Source organism: Tauraco erythrolophus, chromosome 8 (genome assembly GCF_009769465.1).
Source record: "Tauraco erythrolophus isolate bTauEry1 chromosome 8, bTauEry1.pri, whole genome shotgun sequence".
In the NCBI taxonomy this organism is placed as follows: domain Eukaryota; kingdom Metazoa; phylum Chordata; class Aves; order Musophagiformes; family Musophagidae; genus Tauraco; species Tauraco erythrolophus.
This window is the reverse complement of record NC_141472.1, coordinates 9,882,692-9,908,542: the sequence shown is the minus strand read 5'-3', so window position 1 is coordinate 9,908,542 and position 25,851 is coordinate 9,882,692. Positions and strand designations below refer to the sequence as shown.

General features: G+C 43.4%; 1 protein-coding gene across 3 annotated transcripts; it reads right to left on the bottom strand.

Annotated features, from left to right (window-relative positions):
• Positions 1-708: 708 nt before the first annotated feature.
• NAB1 (NGFI-A binding protein 1) lies at positions 709-19,912 on the bottom strand. 3 transcript variants are annotated; one of them, XM_086615571.1, is made up of 7 exons: positions 19,085-19,912; positions 13,307-13,440; positions 12,220-12,271; positions 6,588-6,698; positions 3,784-3,925; positions 2,436-2,585; positions 709-1,298 (listed from the first exon to the last, which is right to left on the bottom strand). In XM_086615571.1, the coding sequence occupies exons 1-7, from the start codon at positions 19,901-19,903 to the stop codon at positions 1,207-1,209; spliced, it is 1,500 nt and encodes a 499-aa protein (XP_086471697.1). In that variant the 5' UTR covers positions 19,904-19,912; the 3' UTR covers positions 709-1,206. The 3 variants fall into 3 exon arrangements, with proteins under 3 accessions (XP_086471697.1, XP_086471696.1, XP_086471694.1); XM_086615570.1 differs by lacking the exon at positions 6,588-6,698 and adding an exon at positions 10,715-10,717 and having other exon boundaries at positions 19,085-19,903; XM_086615568.1 differs by having other exon boundaries at positions 2,436-2,609; positions 19,085-19,903.
• Between the last annotated feature and the right edge of the window lie 5,939 nt (positions 19,913-25,851).

Below are 25,851 nucleotides of genomic sequence, written 5' to 3'. Positions count from 1 at the left end.
TAAAATGACACCTGCAAAAGTGAAAACGTACAAAAAATAAAAACTGTCAAATAAATAAAGAATACAGATGTTAATTAAACACATTTATAAAGAAACTTATTGGCATACTGTATGCAGTATACGGGATATTCATAGAATCATGTGGGCGGGACAGCACTTAATAAGGAGTCACATGCTAAAGAGATAACCCCTTGTCTCTCCTCCAAAACATCTTATGGTTTTTGGATATCGAGTGCAACCTTTTATACTGATGCATAAATCCTGCATCATATTTCATCTCTGCCATACCTAGGATGCATTTTACTTTTTTCAAAGATCCACAGAGAAGTCCAAAAAGTTATCATGGTCTGAATCACAATTTTTGCAGCCCTGTCCACGCTACTTGGTCTCTTGGGTTTCCTACCGAATGAGATTTCGGTAATTGTATGGTATATCAAACTGTAGTTTTCCCCAACAAAATGGGAGCCGTTCACATGGACTCTTCCGTAGGCTAACCGGCACTTTCTACGCTCCTGAACTGTAGGGAGGTATTATGCTATAATCGCGTTACACAAAGGCTGCTGAAACCATTGGAAGTGATGTAACAATAGTTAAGTGTCAAGTACGTCCGCTATGATACAGAATCAGGGTCTAGGTCTATCAAATGCTATATCCACATAACATTTTAAACCATGAAATATTTTATGCATTTTCCTTTTTTTCTACAAATGTTGTTGCAAACTTGCAGTTAATTGTGTCACAAGGTTCGCATTCCTAATTCGCCAAGGATTTTTAATTCAAATGTTTAACAACCATATCTACGCTAGGTACACTTAAAGTAGACATTGAAATTTCAAGTAAAATGAACTGTAGCCACATCTACTGGACTCAATACACGTCCCGACATCTAGATTTACTTTGATAAGTTATACAAATACATAATACATTCTTAAATAATGAAGACCCACAATATTAATTTGTGAATCTTCCCACGTTATAAAATCACTTTTACAGGAATGTTTATCCACCTGTATTACTGTTTTAGTTTGCAGTGTCTCTTGCTGTTCTGTTTCCACAGATTACTGTACCAGTTCTTAGGCTTTGGCTATTGAAATCTCTTATTTGAATGAGGCAACACTGGTTATTAAGGCTGTTTTTGTTTTGTTTTGTTTTTCCTCTTGTGAAGTTTCATTCTTTACTATGACAACATTTTCCAGAGCAGAGTGACTATCTTGTGTCTTCAGGTTCTGTTTTTATGACCTTCCTTTCTATGTTGTTAAAAGCCGAATGAGGAAAATCCTTTAAAATACCAAGGCCTTCTGTATTAAAAAAAAAAAAAGAAAGAAAAAAAAGAATGTTAAAAACACTGTTTGGAAACAAATATATTCTGTTCTTAACTCAACAAAAACATCCATGAACCATATGGATAGTAACAGTTGAAGCAATAAATTCTGCCTCCTCCTACTGCACATTAGTCCAGTTGGGTTAGAATCACCTCAGTTACATCACAGTGACGACAGAGTAATGACCACAGATTTACTCCAATTCTCTCTAGGAGCAGGGCGTAGTGAGGATGCACTCTTCACTTTCATTTTGAAAGGGAACTGGAAAAATTCCTCAACTAGAAATTTCACTAAGCAAATTATCACCAGGATTGGGACAAACCGCAAAAAAGGTGAGCCAAGATTCTAATGTACACAAGTGGAAGATGCAAGATTCTGACCAGTCTTCAAAACAACTGCTTTTGCATCTTGTCTTTCAAATAACCTCTTTCCCATTGCATCTTCCAAGCTCAGGTGAGAATTTATTACTATTCCTAAAGTCTCAAGAATTCCTGGCTTTATCTCGGTGTGCCGAGTATTGAACTGAAACCACCCATACAGATTTCACAAAGGAAATCTTTGATCTTCTATCAAACTTAAGAGTGAGTTTCTCCCAATGCCAGAGGTAAATGACAAGACTGATGGTGGGCAGAAGTCAGCAAACGGGAAACCCAGTTCAAAGACTCATGTGTGATTTGGTTCACAGTACAGAAACTGGGCTGGATCCTTATAAATCACAATAAAAAGTCTTTTTATAAAAAAAGTCTGATTCCTTTATACAGAGCAAAGCCATGTGACAATCAAACTGCCTTACAATGACAGCAACACAAGTATTTAAGAGCAGTAGTTTGGGTCAATATCGCTCCCTGAGAACAGACAAATGCCAGAACTGGCTTATGTGAACCTAGTTACTCCATCCTCTAAGCTTTTCCCAAATACTATTTAATCTAATTCTAGATCAGCAAGTAATGCTCGCTCCTCTTGGAAGTTTTGTCCAAGGTCTTGATTAAAATGTTACACGCAAAGCACTCCAGGCTGAGCTACCAGCTGCTTCACTCAGAGACATCATGTGTTAGTAAGTTCATCACAGGCTCTGTAAGAAACGGTGGGTGATTTTCAAGGGCCAGCACTAACCTGAGGACTGGGACTTTGCCTCACCACCGGGGTAAAGCCGGATCAAATCACTGCACAAAGGTTTTCCAACATGCTGCTCTCCATCAAGTGAAATGTGCTGCAACTGTCTACTTGGCAGATTGGACATGCGGAGATTCAGCGGTCTTTCACCTGGAAGTTGTTCACAGTGAAACACTGATGCGTTAAAAGCAAAGCAATATTAAAAAACAGATAGAGACTTACAGACATACTAATTCTATCAGCAAAAGCGCATCCTAAATTCCAGCTGCTCAGGGAAGATTTGTAGCAAAACAAGGCTTATGTAAACATGCTGCTTTGCAGACTGTTCCACAGGCACTGCTAGAAAGGGACACTCAGCCACACACACAAAAACACCCAATAGTAAATTCTTCTCCTGTTGCACAATTCCTTTGAGATACTAAAAATTCCTGCTCCCACTGCATGATGGATAAATGGTATAAAAAGATACTTGCACTATCAAGAAGAGCTGGATCCACACACGTAACTCTCCCTGTATACCATTCTTCTTGTGTACTGCATTGCTTGACCAATATACACAAACAAAAACCTACGTTTTAACACTTACATTGATTCCCACTGATTCTCTCTGGAGGTTTTTTTAAGTGTCTCCCTCTACTGCTTCTCTTCTCCCCATTAAACAATCTAGCTCTTAAAAAACAGAAACAAGAACTTCTGGTTGAATTTCTTGTGTTTATAACATTTTGTCTCATTTCACAACAGTAAAAAAAGAAATCCAAACAGAAAGCACTCAAACAAAACAAACACTCCTAAAATTAATTCGAGCTAAGGAATAGCCAGTTGGTAAATCAAAGAGATAACCACAAAACTGTAAGCTTTGTGAAGAACAACAAGCTACTAAGAACATCATTAGAATCTGCTTAGTTCTAAGTAATTTACATAGCCAGCTCCTCAGGTTTTGTTCCTAGACTGCACAAACGGGCTGACAAAAAGAGGTACCAACTACATTATTTGCTTTACTTTCAATCTCCACAAAGCAAGAACACAAAATGTCCTATTCTGCTCTGTTTTCAAAACTCAGGAGAAATCTAGAGCCACGTTCCACCCTCAGTAACTGTAGTGCCCCCCATCATCTTCCCTCCCCACATTAGCCATAGGGAAATCAGTTCGCCCAGACACATTAGAGTAACAGAGCAGAATCTGACTGTACATCTGAGTGCGTTATTTAGAGACTGTAAGCACTCCAGGGCAGAGATATTGTCCATTCAGTGCTCAGTGTTCTACACTAGATAAATAACACCACTGACAAAGGCTGCACAATACCAAACGTATTTGCTGGCGGCAAGGCTGTGCCTGGAAGCTACCATACCTTGTCCATCAGTGTTATCTAATGACATGCCGTTGGGGCTGTGCTCTTCTGAGTTTTGTCTGTAACACCCTGTGGAAAGACGTCTCTCTAATGCAGCCTGGTTGCAAAGAAACTCCATCTGTTTTGCCATCACCTTTTCCGACTGCAAATAAAGCAACAAAAAATTTTATCTTTATATACATACATATAGCCAGTCAAAACACAGGAGAAAAAACAATATCACATGATAAGACTAACAGCCTAGATATAGTTTTTTGTTGACTCACATGTACAGATGTGTGCTTTACAGTTTCTTCAAAACTATCAAGCAAACAAAATATTTTTGCACCCATAAAGATTTTCATACTGTGCATCTGAGTCACGCAAGAATACTTAAAATGCAAGCTGCTGTAGTTCATCCACACAGAAATGCAATGTTGAATTCTGTTCTTCAAAAAACACACAAAAATCACTTTCTGCACTTTAGGACTGCCGGTTACGTGAAGAGAATCTCCAGAAAAGAGAAAAATAATGTCTTATTTATCCAGTTAGCTCTGTTCAAATACATGTCTTCACAAAGTATTCCAAGAGCAATGGCAACATCTGCTAAAAACTTATGCCAAGATTTCACCAGACATCTTGGAATCTTTATTTTAGGAAACAGCACTACACAAGCTTAAAAATCTGCCATTCTGAAAGTGTAGGATGACAGTATGTTTGTGGGGGATAAAGGTGTGAAATGTCTGTCTAGAAGAAGAACAAGACCTATACACCTCTAGAGAGTGAAACTAAACAATGCAGCCCAACGTGGGAGGAAATGGCGTCTGAATGTTTGTCATTGACTTTAATGCCAAGAGAATTCTAACTTTCAATATGATCTTGTTCTCGAGAGTGTAAATAAGCATCTTGCAAAAATAAAGAGAAAATCACAAGTCGAGAAAGTTGATTTAGAAGAGCCACATTGCACATAAGAACAGACAGCATACAAACTTAACATCCACGATTGACAGGAAAAAATTCATTTCTTTCAGGTAATGCTGTAATCGTTTCAACTAATACAGAGGCCTATTAAACACAGAGCACTTTTTCTGAGAGATGATGACAGCCCTGACTTCCCACCAAGATCTGCTTACACAGTATAGATCAACAATTTACAAATACAATGAGAGCCTAACAGTCCAGCAAAATCTGAGGTACTCCAGTACAACGATGACCCCGGCAGCATGGTAATGACATGACAATATTTACTTTTTCTGGCTTAGAGCTCATCATGTTCTGCAGAAGAACACTGATAGCTCAAGCTTGGTCTTGGGAGGTAGATTAAAAAAGAAATTATTTTCAAATAGTTTACTTCCAAGTGCACTTTAATTTTGCTATTCTGTCACTCCTGTTACAACTTTTGAACTGTTAATACGGCCTACAAATACCTGAGAAGGGATGGTGGGGAGGTGGGGGAAGGGCTCTTTACATTAGTGATGGGTGATAGGACAAGAGGAAATGGGTATAAGCTTAGTCAGGGGAGATTCAGGTTGGATGTTAGGAAGTATTTCTTCTCTGAAAGGGTTGTCAGCCACTAGAATAAGCTGCCCAGGGAGGTGGTTGAGTCCCCATCCCTGGCTGTGTTTAAGAAAAGGGTGGATGAACTACTGAAGGATATGGTTTAATGGGAGATTAGGGACGGCTGGACTGGATGATCTCTAAGGTCTTTTCCAACCTGGAAATCTATGAAATCTATGAAATCCATGAAATAATTTTTAAGAAAGAAAAACACATTTCTCACTCATGCCATCTTTGTTATTTAATTGGGATAAGAACAGAGTTTCAAACTGCAACGACACATCTCATCACCATAGAAAAACCTGTAGAGTTGCAGATACATTTAACCTTAAAATAAATCTCGTCTGTTGTGATTTAGCAGTGACCAATGAAAACTCTGAAGTACATACAAGATGAAAATAAGCTTGCAAAAACCAAGTTCATTTCATCAGTATGTGACATCAGAACGTGTAGCATAATTGCTTTTTGAAGTATCACAATGAACAGACTTGTATGACTGTACACTACTTTGCAATAGAAGAAGGTAAAAGACAGAGTGACACATCTAGTCTCATAAAACAGGAGTGTAACTCCTAAATGTAATCTTACGTGAAAATTCGGTGATTACATTTGCCCAAATCAGCTACACAAAATAGATTTGTTGCAACTTAGCATGAAATCCCTCCTTGGCAACAACTGTTAGTAGGAGACGCGTATTTTGCCTCAAGGCTGGGATACACTACAGAAAAGACAAAGAATCGGAAACCTGCCTTCATTTATAAAAAGCTTTCTGGATGCTCGAAAACACTACACCTCTGGCAGGCTAGACGTTATTTCGAAAGGCAATTTATCCTCCCAGATCCAGAGGTTCACTATTTCCTAAATACACTGGCCTTTCTTCTTACAAGAAATGTCAGAACCGAGGACTCCAAGATCGCCTACTCTATTCCTCCAGACTCAGTAACTCGAACTTTCCATTTATAGCTAATAACGCAAGTCACACAGCACATACTGTACCAACACTACCCTGCTTGCTCCCAACAGGCAACCACGTATTTCCAAGTCTAATACACTAGATCTTACCTCCTCGGAACTAGCAAGGGTAAAGCTGTAGCGCTGTGTCAGAACAGTTTCAGAAGGCAAACCCAAATTAAGAGTGATGCAATCACAGCTAAGCTAGGCAGCCTTTGAAAACTGATGGCAATGACTTTAGTCATCAAAACAATACATCAAAATCAATGTACAAAGACATGGCCGGTATTATTCACAGTGTAGCGTAGCTGGTTTACCTGGGAATTAAGAGGTGTTGAGTCTTCGCTCTTTCCTTTAGCCAAAGCAAGTGGCATTTTGTCTTGCTGATAAAGTGTCTGGACTGTGTCCTGGAAATCAGGATAACCATCCTATTGAGCATAAGAAGAAAACAAACACCAAGAGGGATGTATTATTGATTTTTCTTCACCTTCTCTCTGTATACTCCAAAGGAAAACCAACAAAACAAAACAAAAAAAAACCACCACAACGAAAAAAAACACCAAACCACACCACATTCCTGAACTTTTGTGAAAATTCTGGACTGCAATTTACATGTTCTTCCTATCCACTTCATTAAAGTTTGTGCATAAAACACACACCCCCTCTACAACTGCTATACATCTAGAATGGCATACACAGACAATCATCTCTCACAGTTTCAGGTGAATCCAGACTACTGTTGTCACTGACATTAAACTAGTTTACATTTAGCCTTGCCAGGCAGATTTAAGCCTGTGGTTTCTGTCACCTGTTAACATCCAGTAGCTTTGGAGATTCTTAAGCAATCAAGTTTATATGTAGTCAAGAATTTAACACACAGCAGTTGGATATGCTCAGTTTCTCAAGGTTAGTAAAGACTCGTGAAATTCAGCATTTTTCACACAGAGCCTTTACTAGTATCACAAATGAAATATCACCATTTTAAAAGTAGGGTAGCAAAGACTTTATGGGAAACCATGATTCCATAATTCTTTCAGTCTCAAATGCTTATGACACGCGAATCTCTTTTGCAGCTTGCATATGTACCAATAAAGTAAATGAAGTTCCTGTGAAAGCCTGCCAGACTCCATTAAAATAAATTAATCATCGAAGCAAAGGTTCAACGTAAGAAATTTATCCTGCTTGGCGTTATAAAAGGAAATCTCACATAAAACAGAGGAACATCCAGAAACGTTTACAAAAGCACAGTATAGGTGACACTGAACATGTGAGAGGAAGCTAGAGACCTTAAGACAGACCCAAAACTGAAAACAGTGGCATCTGTCACTGCAGATCCATAGACCCGAGAACTTCAAAAGTACATCAAATTACTTTACTGTACAAAAGTACATCAAATTACGTATATTTCCCTTGTGGATTCTAGAGGCACATGCATGCAAATAGTAACGTTTTTCATAATAGCTGGACAAATGGTTTACAGCCCAAGAACAAGAGAAGTGATCTTTCAGAGAAACCACTGAAAGACTGTAAGGTCCATACTGTTGGCAAGACTGCCCATGGCGGTGGTCAGACCCACATCAAGTGGCCAGACCCTCAGAGTACAACGTAACACCAGTAAAGCTACTCTTTATGTTCAGGAAAAAATAAAATTTCTGTCTGAACACTGCATATTGCTTTTATCCACTCAACACACTCCCTCAGGGAAAAAATAAACATGATAGGTATGCAAAATTTTGTAACCAGGTAAATTGCCACAAAACCTCATCCTCTAGAAACAAAGGCTTTGCAGCACATTTCCATGAACACTGACCATTTTCGTAGTTAGATTTGAATTTGTTCAGGAGACGAGAACGATTATGCGTAGGAAGATGAGAAACTGAACACACAAAACCCTATCACTCAGGATCCTATTTTTGCAACAAAACAGGTAACGCAGCTCTTCACAACGTGTCTGTGATCACTTGCCAACACACAACCAAAGGCTGGTTCCTACAAGTGGGGTCGGATGCCCGTTGCTGCCCCTTGCCGTGACCGACGGGTGACAGACAACTCTCAGATGATGGTGCGGTTCTGGATCACCTTCCCGCAGCCCTTCCCCACCGCTGGCTGCTCTCCTCCCCGCTGCCCCACGGACAAGGGCTGACGAGGAGCAGGAGCTGCTCTGCTCCAGGTTTGCCCGGCAGTTCCTCTCCCCTCCGCGGCCAGGAGGACCTGCTGCAGGCAGCACAGCGTTCATGTTCTGCCACGCTGCTGCTCAGTTGTTTTTCAAGCCGCGTCGTGCAGCAGATGTTCTCAGTCCCACATGTGCTTTTTCGCTCCCTCTAATGACATTTTTCCTATGCAAACAGTAGCTTCTACTGCTTTTGCTGTTTTTGTGAACAAAACACAAATCCCACACTTGGACTGGTTTTCCTCTCAACCTTCTCAGCACTGGTAGAGGTGGGCCTTTTCTCTCATCTCCTCTCCCTTCACCCATACCGGCACCGGGGGAAGATAATTCCTCGCAGCCTCCACTCCGGTCTTTCCTGCCTGTGCCCCCTGACTCCCACCGAGCTTTGTGAAATCAGCTTTTGCAAGCTCTCCCCACCCCTCTCCTTCAGCTGAACGGAGACACTGACACACAGAACGATTCCTTTCTGCCACAGACAGCAAGAATATTTTCCAAGCTCTCGTTCTTTGCTCTCTTGGCTGTCCACACTGCCTCTGCAGGGGAACCTCATCCGCCCCAACGCAGAGCAGCAGCGATGTGCAGCTGCTCCGCTCCCTCCACGCCTTCTGCACGATACACCTGTGACTTCTTTGGCTTTTGAAGCTGGTGCCACGACAGCTCGTCACTTTGAGCAGTGCTGGTTCTGAGTCACAGAAGATGACAAAATAAGGGGTGCCCCCACCCCGCAACACCTATGCTGGAGATCCTTGCTCTGCGGGAGGATGCTCCCTTTCCATCCCTATTCATCTGTCCCGCTCTTTCTCCAGAGCAGATTTAGGAACTGCCACCTCGTTTTTTTTATAATCTGCTTCCAAATCCCAATTCGCTGCATTCCCTTTTTCACTCCCTCCGCACCTTCAGTCTGTCATTCGCCTGGGATTTTTTCCCTTCTCCTCTCGACACTTCACTCCCACAGCTCGCCCACCCACTCTACGAATAAGAGGGGGAGAGCTCGCCGGGGGAGAGAAAGGCTTTTACAGGTAATTTGATGTAATTCATGGCATATTGTTTCTTTGTAATGCTCGTGTGAGTTTCATACTCACAAAGAGGATAAATGTACAATAGTGGCTGTAACCTGGCAATGTTGCAGCTTGCACAAACAGCTCTGCTACCATGACCTTCAGAGTCTCTCTGGAGGTTTTTTTAAGTGTTATTAAATTTCAGGAAATTAACTCTTTTTTTTTTTTTTAGTAATCTTTTACGCTATGCAAACAGGGTGTGAAGTCTTTCTAAATTCAAGCGCTAGTATTTTAGACCATGCTTTGCGGAGACATTAATGACTAATGGTTAAAGGAATGGTGAATCAAAATACAGAGTTAAGCCGCAAAACAGAAAGGCAAAGTAACCTTTATATTAAAAAAAAAAAAAAAAGACAGAGCTAGTTACAACAACAACAACAAAATCATTCATGTTCGGATCCTCTGCATGATATTAGCACGACGGCGAGCTAATCAAGACATAATGAAGCATTATGACTTTAAAAACAGGATAAGGAATTCTTATCCAGAACAGAAGGAAAAATCTGCAGCATTTGCTACCATTTTCATTTTTACCTCTACCTTTCTAAAAACAAATAAAAAACCCCACAAAATCCCCAAACCTACATTAAAAAAATTCTTTTTTTTTTTTTCAAAATGCAAGCCCCAAGAACCTGAAACATCACATGTAAAAGTGATGTACTGTGTAACATCACATTTTTTTTTTTTTAAGTAAAGTCCATGATTTGCACTGTAACTCGGAATTGTAATGCACTGAAGTAATGGTTTATGCCTTAGAAGGCTCCCAAACTTATAAGGAAAAAGACAATTTATGCTGATAACAACACTGGTCATTTCACAATTTTTAATGCTATGCTATCAAATGAAAGATTATTTAGTTTAATTTTTAATTTATTTTTTTTAAATTCCTATTGCTGAAATAGTAGCTTGTACAGTTAGGACATGAAATTTTTATAAGCATTTTAAAATATGACTGGTAATTTTAGATAAAAAGAAAACGAAGTAAACATCATTTCTCAGAATTATGCAGCTAGATAAAGCAGGCCTTCCAGACTCTCTAGATTTCACCATGCAGAAAACAAGAGAATGCACATGTCCTAAGGCTGTCCAAATTCCCTTCTCTCCAAAAAACCCTGAAGTTTCAGCCTGTATTTTTTAGGATTTTAATTTTACTTTTTCTTTCAATGAAGATCCTGTGGAAAAAAGCACCTCTCTTACAGTATGTCATTTTAGGTACTTGCTCATCATCAATTATTACTGAATGAAGGAAAAACTTTCTAATGCTGAGATCTAATAATGAAATACTATTTCAAGCAAAGGAGCTGTGGCCGCCCACCAGCTCTTACAAATCAGGACTAGACTGGACAAAAGTGGGGAGGCTCAAGCAACCACCCTGCAATGTGTTAGTTAAGGCAGATAATGGTGAAGGCGGATAAAATCATTTAATGTTGCTTTTCTCCACTCTTTTTCCTGAATCGAAGAAAAAGCATAGGTCAAAGCAAATACCAACAAATCTAAATGATATTACTGACTTACCATCAAAGCTACCAGTAAATCCTGAATGTACATGCACATTTTGTATTATATAAACTCAAACCTCAAGTGATGGAACTTAATAAATAAATAAATTCTAGAACTCCTCTATAGCTATCCATAACTGCCTTTTCAGAACTAACTACTCTCACCGGGGTTTGCCTCACAGGAAAAGCCCTTGCACAGGTAACAAAGCACCGCAGCACTGCTGAAAAAATGAAAGCTTTCCATTGAGTGCATCATTTATCACAGACTGAGTTATGTATCAGAAACACATTCTACAATACGTTGAACCTTTCCTCTACAGTTAAAGAATATATCACCCATCTGTGTCACACACAAATCTAGCTCAGGTCTAGCATACATTCTAATGCGCATTTAACCTACACCTTTTGGAGCAGACAGGACAATAAAAAAATACAACACCTAAGGATGAATTAGATACCCATGTAACAGTGAAACAGCAATTTGTTTAAAAACTCAATTAAAAAGGAAGATCTTTCCAGCAGTGGTAACTGAAGAAACAGGTAAACTACATACATGTTCCTCCTTCACTCCTAATAAGAAACGCCCAGCATCTCCCTGAGCAACCATCTTGTGCAGGTGCATACATTAGCCACGTATACATGTGCTTTCACACAAGACTAATCACAAAAACCTGCAAATTAGTATCTACAGGCACAACCATTTGTGTTGACATATATAGCTTTTAGTCGGCTTTTGACTTTTCAACACGATCAGGTTTATAATTTATAGCACAGTCAGAGATGGCTAGTATTCTGCCATCAGTTCTTACCCAGAACTCTGGATTCTAGACATGATCAGAAGTCGACTCAAGCAAATTAAGAAAACCCCACCTCACACTGACTTAAAAGCAGAAGTCCTCATGGGAAGACATTTCCTATCGAGCTCGAGCTTATTCCTCCACAGGAAGTCAGTCAGTCCCATTCATCTCCCTCCTACCCACTCAAGAGTGCAAAACACGGAGAGTATCTTTATCATTAAGTGAATCCTACTCTTTACCCCTGCTCCTACAGGTTTCTCCAACAAGCATTTACAGTTGCAGAGACAGTGGCGATGTTCTCTCTCTCCCACCCATCAAATGTCTGTCAAATGTTTTCCTGACAAATTTCCTTAAGACAGATCCCTTCCAAACAAAAGTGAATTTTAGGACACATAGGTCAAAATATAGGAGTCGCAATACTGTACCTCTATCTTGATTCTCTTTGGTGACAGTTCATCCCTTTCTCCACATTTAGATCTAGAAAAAAAGACACATACACTGTAAGTAAAGAGCACATTGACCTTGACCATCAGAAATAATCATGAAAAACAGAGTAAAGGGAAAAAGAAAAAAAGTCAGGCAAGAACAAGTGAGATGCACAGAAAAAGCCTCCAGTTCACTTGGACACACCAACTAAAAGCAGCAAATGTCACTCAAGTGTAGAGGAATACAAGCGCCTTGTGTTGTTTTCGAAAGTGTCAAGAGACTCACGCACTCTTCCTCCGAACAGAAAGGAAAGCTGCTTGAGCACAGAGAATTACAGAAATGTCTTTGGCATTGCTTATCCAAAATGGATGTATACTTACATTAATCACTATGGAAGTAAGGGGAGAAAAAAAACACATAAAAAGCTCCCAGAAGCGTAGGAAAATGTGTTTTGAAAGGATATTGCATTACACATAAGGGACTTAACATTTAAAAACAATATATAGAAAGTATCAAGACTTGCAATCATATTTATCAATTCTAAAGTTTTGATTGTATTTAAAAGCTGTTAAGCCTTTGTTACTGTTTCATAACAGCAGTTCATTAAACAGAACAGTAACAACTGAAATTAGGACTCAGCTTCAGCTCCTTTACAGGCGAGTGGCTGACAAACTCACTATGACCTTATCTTTTTCATTCCTTGGAAACTAACAAGCCAAATTTGTATATGGGAAAAAAAAATAATTGATACCTTAAGCATCTTTGGCTACTCTACCTATTTACATTAACCTTGAAATACTCAAATGCCTCAAATACTTGAAATGCCAGCCTCTCAGATGCCTCTCAACGTGCACTATCATCACAAAATGTGGAAAACTAGAGAACAAATAAAAAGGTAATTCAAGACAGCTAAATCTTAGCAGTTTGAAAGCTTCACGACTCAAATAGCGTTCTCCTACCCTCCTCAGAAGAACACTTTGCTAGCTAAAGAGCAAGAAGAAAGTGTCTCTAGTGCTTTAGAAGAAGCGCTATCAGACTGATTAGCTCCCTGAAAGTGAAGGTCCTTTGAGTTAATTAAAATCTTACTTGGTGGTCCTGTAAGTATACTTGTACGTAACTTCCCGAGAGATTTGCCGAGCTAGTGCGAAGAGTTCGTCTCTCCTGGTCAACAGCGCGTTATCCTTTACGCACAGCTGGGCGGCTGCTTCATTAACTGTTAGCTGGAAATTAAACACAAAAACAGGGATTGGTGATTTTGCATACTTCCACCCATTGTGCTTGTAGAAGTACCTGTTCTTCTGAAATAACAAATTTCAATTGCGAGTAAAATTACCTATAATTGTCTGCTAAACCCTGGAGGGTTTCTTCAATTTATTTATACCCTTACTAAGCCAGGTAAGCCTCTGGGAAGAGAAAAGATATAAATGTAGTTGGTGCATTTAATGTCCTTTAAAGTTAAACATTATTGTAAGAATCTCGATGTGCACTGCTTGTGCCTCATCCTAGCATTAATTACATTTCAGTATAAAACAGTAGCTCTGAACATTCACAGTGTTTAGCTCCCAAAGCCTGGTTTACAGGGAATACTATTTTTATAAACGCAATATGCCCAGGACTCAAAAAAAAAAAAAAGAAAAACCCAACCCTGACAGTGTGGGTACAGATGGCTTTCCCTGGTGAATACAGCATAAATTCTGCAGAAGGTGATGGTTTAAGAAACGATTACACTTTTTTTAGCTATGTTTCTCACCCTCATGTTTGTGAAGACTATCTTCAGACATGAATCAAATGCAACTTGTTTCAAGGATGTTTTCCTGAGCCCGCTGAGACACATTTCTAGCGCCTCTGCTGCTGGCAATAGTTTCATAAAGACAGGGGGGTGGACAAAAAAGCCTTAAGTTAAGGCTCAAAACGGTTTCGCAGTGCTCTTCAGAAGCCTGTAGAAAGTGGGGATACCGTCACGAATTATACCAGCCCAACAATCCTGCTGTCCGAAAAGCCTGCGACCAACAGCACGGACAAACGACAAAACTACTACTGCAAGGAGAGACACTGAAACTCAGATGCTGGAGAGGAGATTCCCTGCTCCTTCCACAGCAAGCAGGCGATGACATTTTCACTTCTTCCTCTGCTGAAGAACAGCCAGCACTCGTAACGAGGCGTAACAGCGAGAGGCCAACAGGATACTACAGATATTGTTTCCAAAGTGCCCACAACTCTTCTACTCTTTATTTCTGGAAATGAAGCTTCTTTGCATGGGCTTGACTTCACGCACACGAGCACAGCCTAAGCTCTGCTGCTACTGTCAACAGTGTGTTCTGTATCTGTCTCAGGCCAGTGAGTAATAAAAAGCAGCGAGGTTTGCCACAGCACGGTCAGCGCATCCGTGACGGACGGAGATGTGCCATCCCCAGCCCTCCATCCGGCAGCGCCAAGAACAGCCGCCGCTGGGCGCGCAGGGTTACGCGGCTGAGGACGGGCAGGACCGCACACGCGCGACCTCAGACACCGAGAACGCTGCTCGTGCAAGAAGTGCTCTTCATGGAAAGGGACAGAAAACAAAGGTGAGGACAGACCAGCAGGTCTGCAGTGAAATGCTGTCTCCTGGGAGAAGGTTAAGAAACTCGCTCTTTTACCCTGCTCCTTACCACACTGCAGAACGTTACTTGTGGATTAAATCACAGCGACTCACCGGAACACCGCACGTTCCATCCCTGCAGGACGGAAGCTGTCATAAGACATGAACAACGCACAACCACTGCTGTCCTTCACCGCAGTGCTCGATGTCATCCAAATTAGAAAAAAATATATTTTGCCTCCTGCAACACTTCTTCTCCAGGGAGGTTGAAAAAACAAAAACATGCATCAGAAGAGCTGACATTCTCTCAGTGGCCTGTGTCCATGCAGCATTTCTAGTAAAACCTCACACAGATCTGCTGTTCCTAATATTTCATAAGCATTTTTTTTCCTGTGTTTAGCATAAAAGCCTCTGATCTGAGTAGGGCAGTTCCTGCAATACCTGAATGCTAATCTGAGTGCAAATGTCTTTAACAGGCAAACTAGGTATTTTGCCTGATCCTTTCTTTAGTCTCTGTACAGACAAAAAAAAAATCTCACAGAGATGAGATGTACAAGGGTGGGAAGTTTAGATGTATCTGTGAAACATCTATAGGTTACTCTGTTCCTACAATACAATGTACTACAATAACAAACTATTATCCCTTAGACAGGAATGGTTGTTCCACAATGTCTATCTTTTCAGAAAAAAACACGGGGCCGGGGAGGGGGGGGGGAAGATACAGAAATAAAAAATTGATACAACACTGATGAAAAGAATTAAGCAGGCATTAATTTCTGTAACAGTGATAGCTATTACTTTGCACAGGATGAATAATATGGCTAAAGCTTACAAAATGATTCAAGATGGTTTTTATCCCTCAATAAAGTCTTCAAAGGCTGCAAAGAGCTGAAATGACTGAAATGCTTTGGGTAGTTGCAGGCAAATGCTGTTTATCCTAATATATGAGAAAAGCCAAACGTTTGTTTGTTTGTTTTTCCCTGTTTCTTCTCTCAGGTCACATCCAGGCTCACTGAACTGAAGTGCATCATGGCTTCCTGCCTTTTCAGGAGGCATAGTGCTGCAGATCTAAAGTGTTGCATGCCTAAAAATAAAGATTCTGTTTGCTGGAAGCCTTAAGGATTTGGAGCAGCACACAACCATATAGGCTCTATGGAGAGGGATGGATACATTCCCATCGGATGGGGTTCATAGATTCCCCCAGTAAAAAACTCGTAACTAAATACCAAGCCTTACCATTTTGTTGAGTCAGCAAAAGAAAAGGAAAGAACTGAGACAGACAAAATTTATTACTTGCATTTCTTATTCCTGTTTCTCACACTACTAAACAGCATTTTTTTCAGTTTTATAGGTTCCTAGACAAGCACTGAAATATTAACACATAACTTACAAATCTGACTCAAACGCATGGGTCACTGAGTTCAAGGGCACACCTTGTACTCATCCCTCCTCCACTCCAACTCTAAACATAAAGATCACTTTGTGCTTGAAAAGCTGTGTAATACCGAGACAATGGGATGGATTAAGGACAGTATGTTTATTAGTTCTGGAATGTTTATGAAAGATTCTGCATCAGACTTTAGGCTAGATCAGTGCCTTACACAGATAATCCTACCAGTAGCACACACTTCCAAACCAGCTTAGTGTCTACAGCTCTCATGGGCCTCTACGGGCTGCTCAAGCCCTCTGAGGTGCTCCAGGGTTCATACTGAAACAGGAAATAGTCTCACTAACTCACCACTAATAATTCCATCAAACTTGAGTTTAATTTGCATGCAACTCCACTCAGCTTGAGGAGTCACAGATACCCTGATCTTTACATTAGGAAGCTAACCACTACTTCAGCTTTTTAAATTCTCAGTGAAGTTTATTCAGCTGTTCATTGCCAGCTGCAAGGAGAAACCTTGAACTGTGAGGCAGAATGACAGCCTTGGAACGTATTAATGCGTGTAGAAACAGTCTCCGGACACGCACAAACTTACCTCCCTGGTTGTTTAAGATCCCTCCTTCTGAGCAGCAAATCATTTAAGCCATTAAAAACAAAAATCCGTTGAAGTTGAGTTTACAAAAGGCAAACTCTGGCTTAGCAGATCTTAAACAAAAAAAATTGTCTCATTACTACTATTTGTGTATCTTCTGCTTTAAAATGAAAATAGAGAGAAAACTGTTCAAGACAACTTTGTAAAACCCGGCCTCTTTAAGCAAACAGTAAACCAATTATGAGCAAATTCTTCTTGCTTGCATGTGTGCAGTTCCCATCAAGTTCAGCGAGGCCCCACATGCGTAAGTGGGGCATAAGTCAACCACATACTCCTTTGATCTTGTGCCCTTAATCATAATAGCGATAGAAATATTTCCTAAAGCCAAACCATGCTTTCATTCCATTTTTAAACATGGTTTTACAATGATGTAGTAAGGATCTGTAGCGCAGTACTAAAAAAAAAAAAAAATAAAAATGAACAAGGCAGTCATCTTGTCTTCCAGTCCTTTGCTACCCTGCTCCTTCAAACTACCATCCCACCATTCACTCCTCCAGCTTCGTAGAGTCACTCCTGAGCCTACCACATGCCTGACACAAAAGCTGTCCCCGGCGCCCACCTCCCGCTATGCTGCTGGATGCCAGGAAATTATCCTACAAGAAGCCTGGGCAGATTTCAGAGCATTTTCTGCAGCTGCTACCCCAGAGAGAGAGACTTTGAAAGCCCACAGCTGCCCACGTTGTACATCTTGACTGCCTCCATCCTCAGGTGGGGAGAACCCCCTTTCTCCGAATCCTGAATCCTGACTCTGCAGCAACACGCACAGGGTATCTGCACAATCTTTTCAAATCCTGCCTCCTTCTCACAGACAACTTGTTCTGTTAGGGGAGAGACTTCCGCAAGGTCAGGGGAGTAAGACAAGATCTGTTCTTGCACACTGGATGAATTCATAGATTGTAAGCGTTCAACATAAAGCCACAAAGCACGTAAGTGAAAGCCGCACAACTAAAACTGTGTGGTGGAAATGTGGCTGACTACTGACAAGATCCCTTGGAAGTACCTCACCAGTCTCTACTAAAAGCCCTACTGAAGCCACGACTGGTGATGTGCAGTTGCCTTATAAAATGTAAATTCATAAACAAAAACGTAAAGAAATATGCCTTGTTTCCTTCTGCCCTTCTACTCAGAAGCACAAAGAGAACCTAGTCTTATGCTGTGGATCACACACCTACAAAACTTCTTCTTGAAGCGAAAAAAGGCTAAAGCCAGTACAGCTTTTTTGGCACTCCTGTAACATAAACATTGCCTTTCCTTTGGGAGCTAAGCCTTGCATGCCAAATTTTAAATCCAACTGAAATTTTGCAATCACTGTTAACTGTGAAAATGCTGATGCAGCATTCATATCAACAGCGTTTTGGCACTGCTTTGAATTAATGTTTGTTCTCCTCTTGTACTGTATTTTGGCACTAAGGAACTATTCCCCACACAGACACACCTATTGCGTTACAACATATGCAGTGTGAGCCTCAAGAACGCCAGAAGAGAAGCAAAGGAGGCCCCACATGTCCTTAAAAGTCCAAGAGGGAACAGATGCTATGCAAGTATTAAAGGACAAACCTTCAAATTACAGTCACCCATCAACACTGGAGGCGGTCCTTTCCCTTCCTCCTCACATAGCCTGCACTTCACTTGACCGCCTTAAGACAGTACCCAAAAAATCTCAGGTTGTATAATTAAGCCTCATCTCAATTCCAACACAAGAAAATCCCACCCCACTGGGTTTAGTGACCTCATCAGCAGAATCCTTTTTACCTCGAGGGCACAAGCTACAGAGCAGGGTTTCGAGGTGAGGGAAGAGAGCAGAGAGCCAGGTGACCCTGTTACCAGACACAAGCGACTTTAGATACTCATCTTCCTACCAACCAGTCTACTCTCAACAGGGCAAGGGAATATCATGACAGAACTGCTTTAAAAATGTGCCAAATGCTTAGAATCCCAAAGGCCATACTCAACGCAATACGGATTTGCTATTTCAGTATCAAATTGTTTAAATCCTCTGTCTGACAGGCCGCGCCAGCGACCGAGCAGTCTGAAGACACCAAGCTGAAGCCATCAGTGCACGCATGTACACTCCCACCCAAGAAAGGGTACTTCTACTGCACCCGAGACTTCTATTCTGGGGCAGGACCGCCTACTCTCGTCACCCGGTGAGAAGGGGCCATACAAAAATTCTACCCTGTGAACAGCATCTCGTGAAAGGTGTAGGAATAGGGGAGGAAGCCCGCTGCCGCTCAAGGGATTTTTTACCTCGTGGAGCGTGAGATGCTTGCCATCCTTTCTTTTTGAGTCAAACCTGCCATATATTGCACTGTACTTTCTGATCTCCTCCTCTTTGTGAGGGTCCTCATCACTCATCTCAAAGATGTGACCAATCATCTTTGCCAGTTTCTTATTTGTTTTCAGTAACTCCTTGACTTCATTAGAGTCACTTTTGGGCAGGGAGGGGATCATACGTTCTACGCATTCAGCAACTGACAGAGCAGCGGCGGCATCCAGGGTCTCACTGTTTTCCTTTGGTGAAGCCGGAGAGCCGAGGTCAGCCGGGGAAAGACTGTGTTCGCTCTCTGTGGTGTGGTGCCCTTGCCAGAGTCTTGGTTCACTGCCGCTCTGCAGCGACAAGTTCCCCACCACATCGGATTTGCTCGCGCCCACGCTCTGTACGCACGTCGTGGCAGCACATTTTGGAATCTTCAGGTGAGGCTCTCTGGTGCTGCTGTTCCTTTCGTAACTGCTGCAGGATATCCCCAGCCACGCAGGAGACCCTTCCGGCAGCTTATATATTGGAATGCTGCTGACCGGCAGGGAGGTGAGAGGCTGGTTAAAAAGACCAGGGTTTGTGACCCAGTCCCTCAAAGCCTTCTGCAGCCTTCGGACGTGAAGCGGCTTGCTAGCCATGCCTACGAGAGCCATTATCTCCAAAAACTCCTCTTCACCTGCTTCACAGAGCTGCTGGACATCATCACCACCCTGCTGAATGAAGGCATCGAAGTAGAATAAGAGATTTGCTTTCTGCAGTATTCGATACAGCTGCAATTCCCCAAGGGTTCTGGGTAGAGCTGACGCCATCACGGATGACAGAACCTGCAAACAGTAAAAACAGGGAGAAGATGAGCACCAGAACGCCAATGTCCAGATGCTTTCCCCACCACCACCCATCCTTCTGTAAGACTGTCAGCTCAGAGGACAGGATTTCTTTCTCTCATTGTAAGAACATGTACGGAAACGAAAAAAGGGGCGATAGCTCTATTTTTGACTAGTAAACTTAATGGAAACATTTGTGAAAAAACAAATCAGCAGATAGTTGCAATGCATCTACAAAAAAGATGATTCAAACATGAAGCCAGCTTGTTTTCAGCGTTCTCACTTCATGTTTGTTCCCAAGAATGTCATTCAATATTGCTCACTGCTTCTACTTGACCCTTTTATAACTTCAGATCAAAATGATCACAAAACACTCCAAAGAACTACCGAATACTTGATCCCCTGAAGAAAAAAAAGCTCATCAGTTCAGATTCACCTCAATTCTCAAATCATTTCCCCCATAGCAATGTGGAGGACTGTAAAAGGAAAGCAAAGAAGAAAGAAGCGCTTCACGGAACCAGACGATTAACAAAGCTGGATCAGCAAAAGGGTGTTTCAGAACCAAGTCTTTCTACAGTTTCCCCCGTTTCACACAAAAAGGATCTAATGCCTCCACTGATTTTAATTATGGCAGCAACAGCTGCAGACAAAGCAAATATAACGATGGACTCCAACACACATAGTTTAAACATGTTACTTTGAATTCACCTGCCTGTTCCATGGGCTAACAGGCCTGCATGTCATTGATACTTATGACATGAAATACTATTCAGCAATACAGCAATTGGACTTTAAGGGCTCCCAACAGACAAACTGCAGCAGCATTCTACCCTTACAGCTGCAAAAAAATCATCTTCACAAGTTTCAGCTCCATAAAACCTGTTATCCACAGTTATCCTGTAAATAATAAACTCTTCAGAGAATTCCAAGATCTCACATACACACCTCTTCACTCTACTCAGTGGCTTTCACAACTACAAGCGGATAATTTCCAGTATTACTGTATTAAGCTAAACCACCAATCAATAAGGTCTAAAGCATGTAATTTATGGTTGGTTGGGAAAGTAACAGAAGTAATACACGGAGCTGGTCTGCTAACGTTACTCCAGCTCTACTATCACATTACACTTCAAAAAACACATAGTAGTAACCTAAAAATCAGCACTTACAGAACAATTTGCGCACACTGGGGAGAAACTATTTTGATAATGCACAACCCCCATCCTCCCAAAAATCTGATGCAAGAATATGTATGTCTGCTTAGGGACACTGAGAGACTGGTAATCAAAAGTACAATTAAGGCAGAAATTATTATTTTTACAGTATGCACTTTTTTTTTTTTTTTTTTTACAATATGTGGTTTTTCTCCAGCAACTCAAAATAAACATACAGATGTCACAAACTAACTCAACTACTATTCAGAAGGCATTGGAAAGATCAAGCTTTCGCTACAAAATGTTGATTAAACTCTACTAGAGAAAAATAAAACTAGGAGGCCAACAGAAACTTTGCAAAAATGTATTTGGCAGCAACAGGATACCTACAATCTCTTCAGGAAGAAAAGCCCTGGAAAAAAACAGAAAATACAAAACCAAAACCACTTGCTGCACATATCATTCTTTGTACGCTGGTATTTGTAAAACAGAAGGGACAGCAAGGGTCCTTTAGATCTGAGCTGAAACCAGGACACACGTCAAGGAGCTGCTGGTGAGCTCAAGAGCTAATGAACTGCACACTTCGGAACTCGGAGTGAAACTGGAAACATTTAAAAGCTACATATTTTAGAAATACACTTTAGCTTTTGAAAGTAATTGTTAATTGCAGAAAATCAATTAAGTACTGTCTACACTCAAAGACATGAGAGGTAACAAGGAAAATCACTTAAAGTAATCCTTTAAACGGTCCATAACCCAGTATTTTAAAAGTCTTCCTTACTTCACATAATTTCTTAAAAATCCTCCCATTCCATACGAACTTTGACAAAACAAACAAAACTAACAGCTTATGGTTTAGTGGCATTTCAGTAAACTGTTCCTAACCTCCCATTTCAAATGATATCGACTTTCTACCATCAATACCACAAATTCACTTACACAACTGTTAAAAGAATACTCATTTGCTCTGAAAGTCATTCATCTTAGCATAAAATCTACATAAATCTCCATAAGCGGACTTTGTGCAGAGAGCTAAATTGAATCTTGCGGGGACAGTGGCAGTGAAATTACACACAGCCCAAGAGCTCCAGGCAAGGGATGAAGCTCATTTTTCCAGCCCACAGGCTGGAAGAGTAGCAACAGTCCACAAGCAGCCTTTACCTAGAGGCTCCTTCTAATCAACAAATCTCCTCACGACAGATAAAACTGGATTAATATGTACTACGGAGGCGTCAGGAGCGAGTCCACAGTTCAGACTGTGTGGAGATTTGCATTTAAAGCAAGACTGAAATCCCTTTGTTTTGTACTTTAAAGACCAACTCTGTTTTCTGAATTTAGTACAGTAACTCCTGAGAGGGCCACGCAAATTTTCCATTTCAGATTGCTACCAATTTCTGCAGACAAGACATTTTCAAACACTCCTCCTTTTGACCTCTTTTCTCCTCTCATTAAACTGAGTCCCTTTCTGCACTCACCTCAATGACATCCCAAGTTATTTCTACACTTTTACAAGGGAAAGGCTCCCTCCCTTTTCCAAGACAGCCTCACCATGCCGCCAGCTACACTGTTTTTCCAGACATTACCGGTCCGCTCCGCTGGTTCGGCTCAGCTCACGCCCTACAAAGCCAGGAAAGCAGGTGAGCTAGTCCACCTGGAGGAGTAAGACAGGGCTTAGGAGGCGGAAGGTTTGCTGAGAAAGCAGCGCAGCACTGCTCTGGAATTGGAAGAGACCGTTAACCCAAGGGACATACGGCATTGCTGCTGCTGCCTGGCTCTGCCTACCTATGGCAAAGCCTGAGCACACCCACTCAAGTCTCAGTGCCACACATCTTTCAGTTGACCTTTAAATTGCCTCTAAGAGACCTGAAGTGCTGTTTTCCACCACTGTTGTTGTCCTTTCTTGGTGCAACAGGCAGCATGCTTTTGGGGCAAAGGGTGAGCACCAGAAGAGGTTACGCAACGAGAAGACATGGGGCGAGCTCACAGCCAGGCGACTTGTGTACACTCCTCACCAGGGAGAGCACCTTGGGTAAGACCCTCAGGCATTGTCCCCCTCTTCCACAGCCTGCTCAGTAACTCTTAGGCTTTCTAACCTGTGATCCCAAACAAACTCGGTTCAGGATAGCAGCCTGGTAACGTGCTCTGGCAAACCCAAAGAAGCTATCTAGAACGATCTGCTGCCTTAGGAGCAAGGGGATCTTCTAAGTTATGGCCAACTGCAAACCTTTTCATGGCAAAAAGCGGGAATGCGAAACTGGCACAGGAAGGTCTGCAGGAATAAATGAGCCCAGTGACGGCAGTTGAGCTACTACTTCTTCTCCCCCTTCTTTGCTCATTGTCCATACCAGCAAGGAGCGTGGGAACACACAAAGAAGAGCAGCTGTCTTTTACATTTTTCCCCTATAGAATAAACAAAGAAGCTAGGAAACTCCCCATAACAGAAAAAGCCATTTAAAATACCTGCAAGGTTGCATACTGTTAGAGCCACGGAAGAACCAGGAAATCACAAGTTAGATTTTCACTCAGCCCTTTCAACCCACAACCACGCGTTCTCATTTTCCGCACTCCCTCATTCACATCCACAGCCTATCACCCCACACACCGTGCCCTCCTCTCCAAATGCTGGATGTCACCTTAGCTCTGACCACAAACTCATAGGGAAAAGGAAAACAAAAAAAAGCCCCACAGAGGCACCCCGCAGCACTACTAAATATTTGTAAACAACCCGTGCAGGAATCACAACTGATTCCTGCAACCGGCTCCCTCTATCAAGACAACGGGCGGCAGCAGCGGCTCAGCTCGACATCTTTAACCACGGGAAAACACCCGCTTCTTCCCGTTCTGCCTGCTCCGAGTTCAGAGCTGCACGTTTCCCAGAGGTGGCAGGAAGATACGCGGCTGCAGTAAGCAGGTGGTGGATGTGGGTGAAGGACTGGGAGAAGGAAAACTCAGGAGTTGTGGGATGTAAGCATGGGGCAAGGACTTCACCAGCAGTTTTCCTGCTTTTTAAGGTTGCACCAGAAAGCAAGAGCAACCGAGCAACCAGAACTGATTTTGAGAGATTTTTATTTCAGGTGAATTGTATTTGAGCCGTCACCGATTAAATTAGAAATACGCACAAGGAGAAAGTGCGAAACATCACATTCCTGTATTTTAGGCAAAAGTGATTATTTCATAATGTATCTTGATCACTTTGGGCGTTTTGAAAAGTCTCTGAAGACAAACCGGATTTGGATCTGAGCGCTGGCTGCTTTGCATATTCATTACATTTTTGCAGCGTTTCCAAAGGACTTTTAGCAGGAGAAGAAAATTACATGTAGCTGCAGAAGCGAGACTTAGCAAATTAAATAGTCTTGTCTAGCTCTGAGATGTGCCAAAATACAACCTATTAAGTGAGTTTCACATCCAAATACAGATGCGTATCTCGCCATAACTAATAAGAAACTTGAAACGTGCAAAAGACATCGCGTAAGGATAAAAAAAAATAATAATAAAAAAAAAGCCCAATTACTTGACGATTCCCACCCGCTCGGTACGAGGGTCCCTCCCAAGCAAGGTTACCTACCGCCCCGGCATGCCAGCCGGCACCCGGCCGCCGCTGGCCCCGGAAGGCAGCGACGCGAAGGAAACCGGCACCGCGGGCACGGGGCGGGGGGGCTGCGGTCCCGACGCGCCACCGACACCAAGTTCGCGGCCGCCGAGCCAGGAACACCCCCGAGCCGGGGCCCGGCACCCCGCGGGAAGCCTCCCCAGGGGCCGCTTCTCCGTAACGGCTACGCCGAGGGGCGCGGGTGCCCGGGCGGCGGACAGGCGGGGCGGTCTCCTCCCGGCCCGGCCCGGCCCGACCGGCGGCGCCTGGAACCACCGGGCCCGGACAACGCGTCACGTCCCACCAGCGGCGGCGGGGCGGGAGGAGGGGGGTGAGCCACTGCGCGGGGGACGGCGGGGCGAAAAGGCCGCGGAGGGGCACAGCACTACCATGCCGAGGGAGGGGGAACGGCCGGTACCACGGCACCGCCCCCCCCGGTTCCCCCGCGCGGGGCCGGCAGCCCGCCGCCGGGGCGCCGCCCCCACCCGTCCCGTCCCGTCTCGTCTCGTCTCATCTCGTCTCGTCCGTCCCGCCCCGCCGCCCCCCCGCGGCAGCAGACACGGCGGGGACGTTTCTGTACTTTCCGCCCACTCCCCCGTCCCCCCGCGCTGGATTTCTCCGGGCATCACCCACGCACGACCCGCCCGCTCCTTCCGGCCGTCCCCCGCGGGGGGGGCCCCGCGCCCCCCGGCCGTCCCGCACGTACTCTGCAGTAGGCTGCCGCCGCCGCCGCCGCCGGCTGCCCGGGGCTTCCCTCGATGCCGTCCCGGCGCCGCAGACTCAGCCCCGCCGAAGTTCCTGCCAGCGCCCCCCCCGCCTGCGCGCCGCCGGCCCAGGCTCCTCCTTTCCCATCGACGGGGCGGGTGGGCGAGCCGGTCCCCGCCACCGCCTCGCTCCCGCCGGGGGGGGGCCGCGCGGCCGCCCCGCCGCCCCGCGCAGCTCGCCTCGTCGCGGCCGCGCCTGCCGTGCGCGCAGGCCGAGCGGGCGGGCGGCGGGAGGGAGCGGCCTGCGGCGCCCCCGCCCCCCCCCGGGCCCCGGCCCCGCCGCCGGCCCCCGCCCCGCACACACGCCGCCCCCTCCCGCGCGGTCACATGGGGAGATCCCGCGCGCGCTCCGCCGACCGCCCACGCGCGGCCGCCGCGTGACGCAGCGCCTGGCGGGGGCCGCCGCCGCGCGGGGGCGGCACCGGC

Excerpts from the sequence above, each read along its gene's own strand:
- NAB1 (XM_086615568.1), bottom strand. The coding sequence starts at position 19,903 with ATGGCGTCAGCTCTACCCAGAACCCTTGGGGAATTGCAGCTGTATCGA. Across the intron at positions 3,926-6,587 it reads CAACACCTCTTAATTCCCAG|TCGGAAAAGGTGATGGCAAA; the intron begins GTAAACCAGCTA and ends CTTTATTTGCAG. Across the intron at positions 1,299-2,435 it reads GGCAAAGTCCCAGTCCTCAG|AAGGCCTTGGTATTTTAAAG; the intron begins GTTAGTGCTGGC and ends TTTTTAATACAG.